This window comes from Gymnodraco acuticeps, unplaced genomic scaffold, assembly GCF_902827175.1.
Source record: "Gymnodraco acuticeps unplaced genomic scaffold, fGymAcu1.1, whole genome shotgun sequence".
Lineage (NCBI taxonomy): Eukaryota > Metazoa > Chordata > Actinopteri > Perciformes > Bathydraconidae > Gymnodraco > Gymnodraco acuticeps.
Window position 1 is genome coordinate 832,531 of NW_022991180.1, and position 11,635 is coordinate 844,165.

General features: G+C 42.6%; 1 protein-coding gene and 1 long non-coding RNA gene across 2 annotated transcripts in view; one reads left to right on the plus strand and one right to left on the minus strand.

The window, feature by feature from the left end:
- Nucleotides 1-434, minus strand: part of LOC117560760 — a 1,166-nt gene extending 732 nt beyond the window's left edge. Inside the window, exon 1 of the long non-coding RNA XR_004571233.1 lies at nt 103-434. This is a non-coding gene — a long non-coding RNA (uncharacterized LOC117560760). The remainder of the gene's footprint in view (nt 1-102) is intronic.
- A 4,478-nt stretch (nt 435-4,912) lies between these two features.
- On the plus strand, nt 4,913-11,240 carry vip (vasoactive intestinal peptide). The gene is made up of 7 exons (XM_034238061.1): nt 4,913-5,044; nt 5,609-6,012; nt 6,850-6,954; nt 7,181-7,285; nt 9,259-9,384; nt 9,553-9,664; nt 10,556-11,240. Coding segments are annotated over exons 2-7 (459 nt in total). The 5' UTR covers nt 4,913-5,044; nt 5,609-6,010; the 3' UTR covers nt 10,565-11,240.
- The last annotated feature ends 395 nt before the right edge of the window (nt 11,241-11,635 follow it).

Sequence of the window (11,635 nt, forward strand, 5' to 3'; positions counted from 1 at the left end):
ATGTATCATTATCTCAGTTAATTTTTCACTTTTCCTATTATATTTTATCGTTTGCCCTGCCCTGATTAAATCCGCCTGTGTCTAGTTGGGATGTATAAATACCTGTGTGTCCGGTTTTGATCTGTAAATAGGCGCATTCACACCGCAGTACTTTTCCCACAAAGGTTCATGAGAACTTAGTTCATGAGAACTCTTTTGTCGCGTTCACACCAAAAAGAGCCGGTACTAAAATTAGTTCATGAGAACCTTTTTACCCCCACGAAAGTCCCTGCTAAGCCGCTTTCAAACCGCGGCACTGAATCCGCCATGGGGCTTGTGCCAATCGCATTCACACCGCAGTACTTTCCCTGAGGCAAGATTACGCTGACGTCACTTCGTCTTCTTCTTCTCTGGGTTTACTTGCAGGCCGCAAAACCACTTCACGGCGAGTACAAAAAAAAACGAGAGGGGGTATAAAGCCCACCCGCTGTATGAGGCGTTTGTTTACTCTCCGACCTCAGACATGATGGAGTTCATAAGGGTAATTTACAAATAAAATACCCCATTATAACAATGTACTTTATCTGTATGTATTTATTATATATTACCTGATGAATTGGAAATGGGGGACCCTGATGTAAACAAGACGAAAGTCTTTCTCTGGTCTGCATCCCCTTAACAATTGTATGTTTTGAGCTGTACTGTACTGTACCCAATATACAAGCTGTTAATAAACTTTTCAATCAATCAATCAAACCTCCTCAGGCTGATTTTGGAAAAGGATATTAACCCTTGTTTGGTGTTTTTCCCTTATTTATCTAAAACAAATGACATGATAAATTACTGTGTTTATGTGTGTAAGACTTGTGTTTCTGCCCCTGCCATTGCTGCACAAGGTTGCAACATTGTAGATAAATTCAACCACCGACACCTGTCTGCTCTCACATTCTTCTATTCGGCAAATTTGGGGTGGGACACATAAATAAAGCTTCGCCAGTTTGTTTGTTTTATTGCACAGTCAAGACATAACAATAACGGCATCACGCTGTTCCAGGTGTGTCGTATGCGTGTAAATTGAAGTTAAATAAAAGTGTGAAATGTAAAATAAAGTGTAAGTAGTTTCAAAACAATGTAACAGTGGCAATATATATAGCAGCAGACACACCTTAGTGCAAGTTAGGTGTCAGTATTAAAAAACAGTGGCAATATATATATATAATAACAATAGAAAATCGTTACCACTCTTATTATTGTGGTCTTTAATTTTGTTATAGTCCTGCCTGAGTTTCTTTATTTTTACCCGGCATCCGTGTGCACTGTGCACGATTCCCAGCTCAAGTAGCTTTTCCGAACATCGCTCAAAACATTTGGAGTTGGGAACTGCTTTCTGTAGAAGCTGCTGCATACCGTCCTCAGAGTAAATTGCCAGAAGCGCCGACACTTCCTCATCATTCCACCGCTCCGGTGTTGTAGTAGGCCTACGTGTGGTCATAACTGCTTTAAAGTACAAAAAAACTACTCGCTCAGGTGTGGATGTGGTTTTGTAGCGAGGAAAAAAATGGCTGCCTAACAAAGAAAATTCAGAGTCTAACGGGGCGTGGTTTGCAATTCGCCCAGCCAATAGAAATAGAATAGAAATTGGCACTCTTTTATCACCAGGTTCGTACCACCTCTCTAGCAGGGACTGACAATTGCCAAAAGAGTTCCCGGCACTTAGTAGTCCCAGCGGTGTGAACGCGACATTATTAGCCGCATTCACACCGCAGGACTTTCCCTGGTACTTTGGTTCTTTAGTTCCGTTAGTACCAATAGGCGCATTCACACCGCAGGACTTTCCCTGGTACTTTGGTTCTTTAGTTCCGTTAGTACCAATAATGTCGCGTTCACACCGCCGGGACTACTCAGTGCCGGGAACTCTTTTGGAACTATTTTGGCCATTTTTAGTCCCTGCTAGAGAGGTGGTACTAACCTGGTGATAAAAGAGTGCCAATTTCTATTCTATTTCTATTGGCTGGGCGAATTGCAAACCACGCCCTGTTAGACTCTGAATTTGTTTTGTTCGGCAGCCATTTTTTTCCTCGCTACAAAACCACATCCACACCTGAGCGAATAGGTTGTTTGTACTTTAAAGCATGACTACACGTACAACACCGGAGCGGTGGAATGATGAGGAAGTGTCGGCGCTTCTGGCAATTTACTCCGAGGACGGGATGCAGCAGCTTCTACAGAAAGCAGTTCCCAACTCCAAATGTTTTGAGCGATGTTCGCAAAAGCTACTTGAGCTGGGAATCGTGCACAGTGCACACGGATGCCGGGTAAAAATAAAGAAACTCAGGCAGGACTATACAAATTAAAAAAATTAAAGACCACAATAATAAGAGTGGTAACGATTTTCTATTGTTATTATATATATATATTACCACTGTTTTTTAATACTGACACCTAACTGCCACTAAGGTGTGTATTACCCCCTCCCCCTGTAGTTCTTCTTCTCTCGTTTTTTTTTGTACTCGCCGTGAAGTGGTTTTGCAGCCTGCCAGTAAACCCAGAGAAGAAGAAGACGAAGTGACGTCAGCGTAATCTTGCCTCAGGGAAAGTCCTGCGGTGTGAATGCGGCTATGGCACTAGCCCCCTGGCGGATTCAGTGCTGTGGTACTTTAGTGCCGGCACTAAAGTACCGCAAGTCCTGCGGTGTGAAAGCGGCTAATAATGTTGCGTTCACACCGCCGGGACTACTCAGTGCCGGGAACTCTTTTAGGTACTAACGGATCGTCCACACAGCAGCGTGCGTGCGAATATGAGGAAATGACCTGCGTAGTCTCTCCCAGCATACACGCGGTTTGATTGGCTAGCGCTTGTACTGGCAGATTTGCATAAACGGGATTTCATTGGCTGACGCCTCCGTCGAGGCGTCAAAAGTTGAACATTGCTCAACTTTTGACGCCAGCAACGATCCACGTCGCTTCCCAAAATGCAGTTCGGCTAAAAGTGACGTCACCCCATTCAAAGTGAATGGGCAGAAGCGTTGGAAGCTTCAACGCACGCCGCTGTGTGGACGGGCCGTAACAGAGCGTCCACACAGCAGCATGCGTTGACGCTTGGAGCTGGGCGTATCTGAAGCTTGGGGATTTTTTGCGACCAACGCGACCAACAACCAATCACATGAATCTCCCGCCCCCGACATACAATAGCAATGTTAAAACGAAGTAAACTGGATATAAAATCCCCAAACAGGCGAAAACCTACCAGTTTCACCCACTGTCTCTGCCACCTCCCTCCATGCCTCACTCCTCCGGTTTGTATCCCGGTAGATCAAGAGACTGATCATACAGCACCGGGTGATTCACTACCGCTATAATGAATTTTCCCTCCATTTTTTTTAATATGAGGAAATGACCTGCGTAGTCTCTCCCAGCATACACGCGGTTTGATTGGCTAGCGATTGTACTGGCAGATTTGCATACACGGGATTTCATTGGCTGACGCCTCCGTCGAGGCGTCAAAAGTTGAACATTGCTCAACTTTTGACGCCAACTACGCCAGCAACGCTCCACGTCGCTTCCCAAAATGCAGTTCGGCTAAAAGTGACGTCACCCCATTCAAAGTGAATGGGCAGAAGCGTTGGAAGCTTCAACGCACGCCGCTGTGTGGACGGGCCGTAACGGAGCCTACACACGGCGGCGTGCGTTGCCGCTTCAACGCTTCTGCCCATTCACTTTGAATGGGGTGACGTCACGATTCGCCGAACTGCATTGTGGGAGCAAAGCGTAGCTTCTCTCGTGGTGCTCTCTGCAAAAGTAGAGCAATGTTCTACTTTTGCCGCCTCGACGGAGGCGTCAGCCAATCAAATCCTGCGTATGCAAATCTGACATTACAAGCGCTAGCCAATCAAACCACGTGTATGTTGGGAGAGCCAGACCGCAGTTATTTCCCATATGTAAAAAAAATGGAGGAGAAAAAGATCGTGGCGGTACTATATGACCAGTCCCTCTTTACATACAGGGATACAAACCGGAGGAGCCAGGCATGGGGGGAGGTGGCAGAGACAGTGGGTGACACTGGTAGGTTTTCGCCTTTTTGGGGAGTTTATATCCAGTGTACTTCGTTTGAATGGACAGCTAGCAAGCATAGACAGTATATTTAGCCAGCATGGATGTAGCATGAATGCTTTGCTTTGTATGTCCGGGGCGGGACATTCATGTGATTGGTTGTTGGTCGCGTTGTTCGTAAAAAATCCCCAAGCTTCAGACACGCCCACCGCCAAGCGGTAACGCACGCCGCCGTGTGTAGGGGCCGTAACGGAACTAAAGAACCAAAGTACCAGGGAAAGTCCTGCGGTGTGAATAGGTGCATTCACACTGCGGTACTTTTCCCACAAAGGTTCATGTGAACTCTTTTATCGCGTTCACACCAAAAAGAGCCGGTACTAAAATTAGTTCATGTGAACCTTTTTACCCCCACTTAAGTCCCTGCTAGAGAGCAGAGCTGCTAGAGAGCAGGGACTTTCGTGCGGCTCTCTTGTGAGAAAAGAGCTATATTTCTGATTGGCTGGGCGGATTGCAAACCACGCCCCGTAAAACTCCCAAAAAGTTTTGTGAAGCCGCCATTTTATTATCCTCGCATTAGCATTATTAGCATTAGCATTAGCCCAGCGCAGAAACGCAGAGAGACTAACTTATGGCAACACAAAATAAAACATGGGAGCGGTGGAGATGAGGAGGTGTCGGCGTTCTGGCGATTTACTCGGAAGGCTTCAGTAGAAGCTGCTGGGAGTCCCAGCAGCTTCTACTGAAGCCAGTCCCGAACTCCGGGGACTTCCGGCCGGGGACTTTGGGCGGCAGTATACGCCGTGAAGTGGTTTGCGGCCTGCCAGTAAACCCAAAGCAGAAGAAGAACAAGTGACGTCAGCGGCTTAATTTGCCTAATCCACCCCCAGGGACTTTTTCCAGTGTGAACGCGATCTGTACTTAGTTCACATGAACCTTTGTGGGAAAAGTACTGCGGTGTGAATGCGCCTCATGTATCGTCTGTGTTACTTGGTGTGTCGAGGCCTTGTAAAGATATGGTTTGTCCCTGTTATATTCTTCCTGTTTCCTCGCGGATGTGCAGACATTTTGAGTCATAGCCTTTGTTTCTAGGTTGTTGTTTTGTTTGGTTGCTTTGATTTGTGTTGTATTACCACAGCCTGCTCCATACATTGCGTTTACCTAACCAGCTTTAAGTTAAAGCTCACCTTTTGTTATCGTCTGCCCTAAAAATGTGTCACTATTAACATGATTTGCATACTGTTTTCAAATTGTAATAATATAATTTGACAGTTATCTTATTCATCACTTTTTAATTGTAGAGATATTTAAATACATAAATAGATCACTGTTGTTGGTAACTCTTGAGGGACAGAGTACTTTTATAGTTCATGATTCCTTTCTCCATGCTCAGTCATCTTTATAACTCCGTATGTGTTGAAATCAACATAAGCGACTGTAGGCTAATTTCTGTTGAAATCCACATACATATTGTGGCTTTACCCGTTAAGTTTAGCCTGTTTTACGGACATCTGTGCACAAAGCATTGCCTCTGAGTGTCCTTTCATATTGACAATTAGCCTACGTTTGACTTTTCCTCTCAGATTTCTCTCCCTTCTTGGCTACAGCAGCTGACCCGCACACTGAAGGGAGAAATGCCTAGGGAAAATGATCAGATGATTCATGAATTGGTTATTCCTACGATTAATTAAGAAGAAGAAAAAACATCCCACTAATTCCACCATAGGCCTGTTTGGTTCCGACCATGAGCAACACCAATGACGAAAGCAACGACCTGCTGACGTCTCAGGCCCACATCAAATCTGATGTCTGCTCGTGCTCCACAAGAAACATCAGGTGTATAAAACGGGAGCAGAGCTGAAGGCAAAGAGAAAGAGAGTCAGCAAACATCGGGTCAACAGTGGAGATACAACAGCAGCTCCAGATCAGGACTTTGGACAGCTCAGCAGGCAGAGCAAAACGCAGAAGACCTACTTTTGCAACAAATGTAAGATTTTTTATATGTACAGAGTTTCTTTCAGAACAACGTGTTTGTGATTGTCTTATATTTGTGCGTGCTTCAGTGAGGATTTGATAAGACTTTCCGAATGACATTGAGAGATCAAATGGATTTTTACATCAAAAGGATTTGTCTTTGCAGTTCATGCAGCACAGCAATGTGGTCTATGATGTTTAGTGCATGGCTGTGCGTAATTACGCGTTGGATGTAGTGTTTTATTTATGTTACATTCATCCGCCAAAATTCACCATTAAGCGATCTGTATGGTTCACTCTCACTTATTTGTAATTTGAGCATATATTATCGCTAACATATGTGGGAATAAGATTACCCATTCATTAACATTCCACAGTTTAATCAGACTTTGTTATTGACAAAATGTAAAGCATTGTGGCAGTTACTCGTTGAAGGAACGGGACGTTTTTATGAGAAGAAACTCTTCACATAAAAATGTGGCTCGTAGTCAGTTTGGACAAAATACAGTTGCAGTGTCCTCGGTTTTGTCCTTGCCAGCCGTGCGTAATTACGCACTGCATTTCGCTGCTTGTGGCAAAAGGAATCGTGAAACAAGTGGTTTATTAAAAATCGACGTCGAAAAGGCTTTTTTTGCTAAAGTATTCTTCTGGTTCTTTTTTTGTTTTGCATCGAGAGATTAACCTCTTGTTCAATACTTCCCTGATTCACGTAATTTAAGATTTTACAGTTAATGAGAAGAGCATAGTACATGATGATTTCCGTAGACAAATGGGCGTTAATGATGTGGTTTCTTCATTGGGATCGGTTTTGAGATGAAAGAAACAAAAACATTATCGTTTCCATCCCCAGGTGTAAAGCGATGTTACAACGAACCGGCCCCCAGCTGCTTTTCCTAATAGCCCTGTGCAGTGTGTTGTACTCCCGGACTCTGAGTCTGCCATACACATCCATGAGGTAAGAGGACCAGGTTTTTTCCAAAAGAAACTGCTGAATGGGTTAATCCAGCGCTGTTTATGATTGACATGTAGATGTTATGTGAGCAGGTTTGTGAGAGGATGATAATTACTCTCGGAATTCGAGCTGATGCGCGTCTATTTGACAGTTGCTGTCGTCCTTATATGTGTTTTAATATGTCAAATCCAAGCAGAGTTTAATGTTACTGCCCTGTGGTGATGTGCAGACCGACGAGACACGCGGACGGTCTGTTCACCAGCGGATACAGCAAACTGCTCGGACAGCTCTCAGCGCGGAGGTACCTGGAGTCTCTGATCGGGAAGCGGGTCAGGTAGGTCACTCCCGTCCGGATAGATGGCAAAAATGGTGAATTTCGCTTTTACTTAGTGGCTTATTTTTCACATTCAAACTTTAAAATGTGTTTTTTTTTATGACGCAAAAGAGACATTTCCACTTGACAGTTTGAAGAGTGTAGCAAATATCAAGTCTGTATGCTTTGTAACCGGTCAAACCTAGACCGCATTGAAAACTATTTTAAACTTGCTTGCTAAAGTATTATGTTAAAGCTAGTTTTGCAAACGATAAAGAAGCCATCTTTAGCCTCTTCCTGATGTACCATTAAATGGAACCATCAGACCAATATGCCTTGTTTTTGCCAGTTCTAGAAATAAAAAAACATTTGGACTTGTTAATACTGTAGGATTCAAAGTTGACCGGTAAATAGGTGTAGGGTAAGGAAGTCTGAAGTTTCACTAGGCCTACGTCTTACAATTCTAGGGGTAATGTCCCCTTAGAGCAGGGGTGGGGAACCTCCGGCCCCCGGGCCGTATACGGCCCGCGAGACCATTTGGTACATCCCTCGAGGTAATTTATAAACACACACAAAAAAGACAAATGTATAAGAAATCTAGACCGCAAAAAAAATAAACAAGCGAGTGCCTGTTTCTCCTGGCCAAGGTCAGGGTCCTTGAACCCAACACGACCCTAACGTATCATCACGTGGTATATGTCTCGTCTGACAGGGGTGCAAATCTGATGGAGAGCACCAGACTTCACAAATTGCAGTACCCGTCCCATAGGAGCCGTACACATGCCGCAGTTTTTGCGTGGCTGTGTCTTTAGTTGAAAGCCCAGTGGCGATCTGTTCATCTGTCATACTGATCATACAGTCAATAACTTTGTTGTTATTAGCATCTGGTTAGCTAGCTATGCTAACGAATATAAGAAGCTTATTCTACTACCAGTCAGGTAAAAGCACATCTTTATGATCATTATAGTTATAAAAAAAATAAGAGAATAAAGTAAACAGGTATCAAATACTATATGACAGTAACAAAAAGTTGTTATTAATAAACAAGAATACAGTTTGAAATGGGAGTGATTTGTAAAATATCCATAAAGAAAAATAAATCTGCTTACAGTTCTGTTTCATATGGGTGTTGAGAGATGTATCCATAGAGCTCCTAATGTTGCTCTCAAAGTGCACCAGATTGATGCTTTTAACTTTAAAAAAATCTTCCCGGGGAAGCATGCCCCCGGACCCCCCTAGAGGAGGTTAGGTCCCCCCCCCCCCCCCCTTAAATCATGTTCACATGGATAGGAAACTAAATACATTTGCACACATCTTGTGTGTCTATGCGCGAGTCATGGTAACATATCTGGATTTAAGAGGTTGCTTTTTCTTTGCACAGCATAAAAGAAAGGCCAAATGAATGAATTTTAGCATTTTTAAGCAGAGGTCAATAATTTGAACGGCTCTCGGAGGATGTTGAAAAAATTGAAATGGCCCTTGAGAGGAAAAAAGTTCCCCACCCCTGCCTTAGAGTATAAAACACTGTCCATTTGAATGCTGTTATTCAGGGAAGTTCTGTCAGTAATGATGGCAAACACTTGACAGTGCATCTCTTTTTCCTTCAGTCATTTTTACACATTGTTGAGAAATCTGCTTGAACATTAGTCAAATTAATTATGCTCTTGATCAAAAACTAGATTTTATTATTTCATGAGCTGTGACTTTTTTGTAATACTGACAGTTTAACACCAGAGCGAGGACCTACTGACATTTGCAATGAAGAGATCCGCCCTGCTTGATGATGCATTTTGTAATTGACTAAAAGGTTAATTTATGCCATTACTGCTTCATCACATGTTTGGTGTACAACCAGGAGGGATTCATGCATCATACACAAAGAGAACAAAGACACCATGAATCACTGACTTTGAATTTAACCCTGCTGCCCTCTGAACTGCGGAGAGGATCTAATTCATCTCTCTGTATTTCATTATCTCTTTTATCCTCTGCAGTGATGAGCTGATGGAGGAGCCAGTGAAGCGCCACTCAGACGCCATCTTTACAGACAACTACAGCCGCTTTCGCAAACAGATGGCCGTCAAGAAGTACCTGAACTCAGTCTTAACAGGAAAGAGAAGGTAGACATCCCAGCAAGTTTTAGTTTGAACTTTACACTTGCTGCCATGTTGACACTCCCTTAACAAACAAATCTTCTAGTACAATTGTAATGGAATACCATACAGTAGATGGTTTTTTTGTAACCAGTTTGTACAGTATTGTAATATGTACTGACTGTCTACACACAGCCTAGAAGATCCTGGCACCAGCGAGGCAGAGGAGTCCAGAGACGAACCCAACACCTTCCAGGAGAGCTACGATGATATCAACGTAGATCACCTTCTAAACAACTTTCATCTGGTAGGAATATACACACACACACACACACACACACACACACACACACACACAACACACACACACACTCTCACACACACACACACACACACACACACACACACACACACACACACACACACACACACACACACACACACACACACACACACACACACTTACCTACATAATTACATAAATGGACAAGAGCTGTAACATTTGTTAGCGTAGGAGATCCAAGGTATCTGTCAATGTGTCCTTACCTTTTGATAATGAATTAAACTGCTCATAACAAGGTCCTTTGATTATCTTGAACAACTAGTTAGTTATTTCTTGAAAGAGACATTGCTATTGAGTCTTTCGATGTATGACTTTGGCGCTTTAAGCGCAACAAGCCAATGCAATCTAAATTCCTCAAATTCAGGAGAAGGCAGACGTCTCTATGTCAGGTATCTCCAAAACTTGGCAAATCATACTGTAACAATCTAGATTAGCGCTGGGTAGGAGGAACGTTTTTGAGGTGAACTGTCCCTTTAACCTTCTCAAGTACCTCATCTCCAAACCATACCAGAATCTGAATAAACTGACTAAGACAGGATCAAACTCAGTTCCTTAGGATTCAGCTTTTTGAACATCCAGATATCTTATCCCTCAAAGAACACAACCTGTCTTTCGAGAGGTAGAAGAACGAGATCACCCACATTATGTCCTCTTATTTGGACATTTGGAAGGCCAGCATGGAGCACTAATTCTGATGTCACACCCTCACACATGCAGTATGTTATGCTTGACTTTTACAACAAATTAATTAGTAAATGTAGGTAAATATAGAGATGGTCTTTTTTTTGTTTGTTGCATTTGTACTAGATCAATAATTGTCTTTTCTGTCCATTGTCTTCCTTTCACCTGTTGCAGCCACTTTGAGGAGGGGTCTAGAGCTCGAGTGAATACCTCAACTCATCCTCATGAAACCGGCCATTCCAGAAACACACTATTAATCCAAAGGACATTCGAAGGTCAAGCAGCCAATGATGATGTGTTCTCCAATGTGGTTATCTATCTACTCATCCACACCGTACATGTTTACACTGTATATAGTTTATATATATATACATAAACATTACTATCCGTCCGATTAGACCTGATTAAATTTCACTAACCAATACTTCCATTAACAATCAATAGTGACGCACCATTGGCTTGCAGTGAAACCACTGCTTTCTACAACATCAGTAGGCCCTTTCACCTTTAATAGAACATAATTGCATTTAAATTCAATAACACTGAAAACGGATTTTGTTGGGATGCATTAGGATGCTAACTTACCACTGATTTCTGAACACACACTGCTTGTATTGAAAACAGTTGTCCCAATAATGTTCAATGCTGCAATCTAGATCACAAGTGTTGACCGAGTTGTTTTAAAGAGTGTTTTCATGATTAAAAGGAGACACAGGACCAAGAGGAGGTGGAGTTTTGAATGGACACAGATGCATATAATCACTTTATACTATTCAATATGTAGAGCAAACACATTGTAACTGAGCATAGACCTGCCTTTAGGGCATATAGTGATGCACACCACTCACCAAATAAAAGATATTGGTTTATTTTTCAAAGCTGAGTCTTTTTGTCTGGCTGATTGTTTGACAATGGGGGTTTTAGAGTTTGGATTTTTGAAAGTTAATAGTATATCTTGAAGGTTTATATTTTGTGCTTTTGGCAGTTTTACTATTTGAAAGTCTCATATTTTACAGAATTCAGTCTTTTACATAAAATGTGATTCTTTGTGTGTAAAAAAGCTCTCCACTCAGTAACACTGAAGACAAACTAATCGTATTATTCAGATTTATTTTAAGTACCCTTTGCAACAACAACAAAAACATTGCTGTCCCAGGTCAGCTTCAACCACACAAATGAGTTTCTATTCAATACTCTGTCATCCTTTCACTCACTCTACCTCACAGAAAGTCACAAAGCAGACAAAGCAGAGGA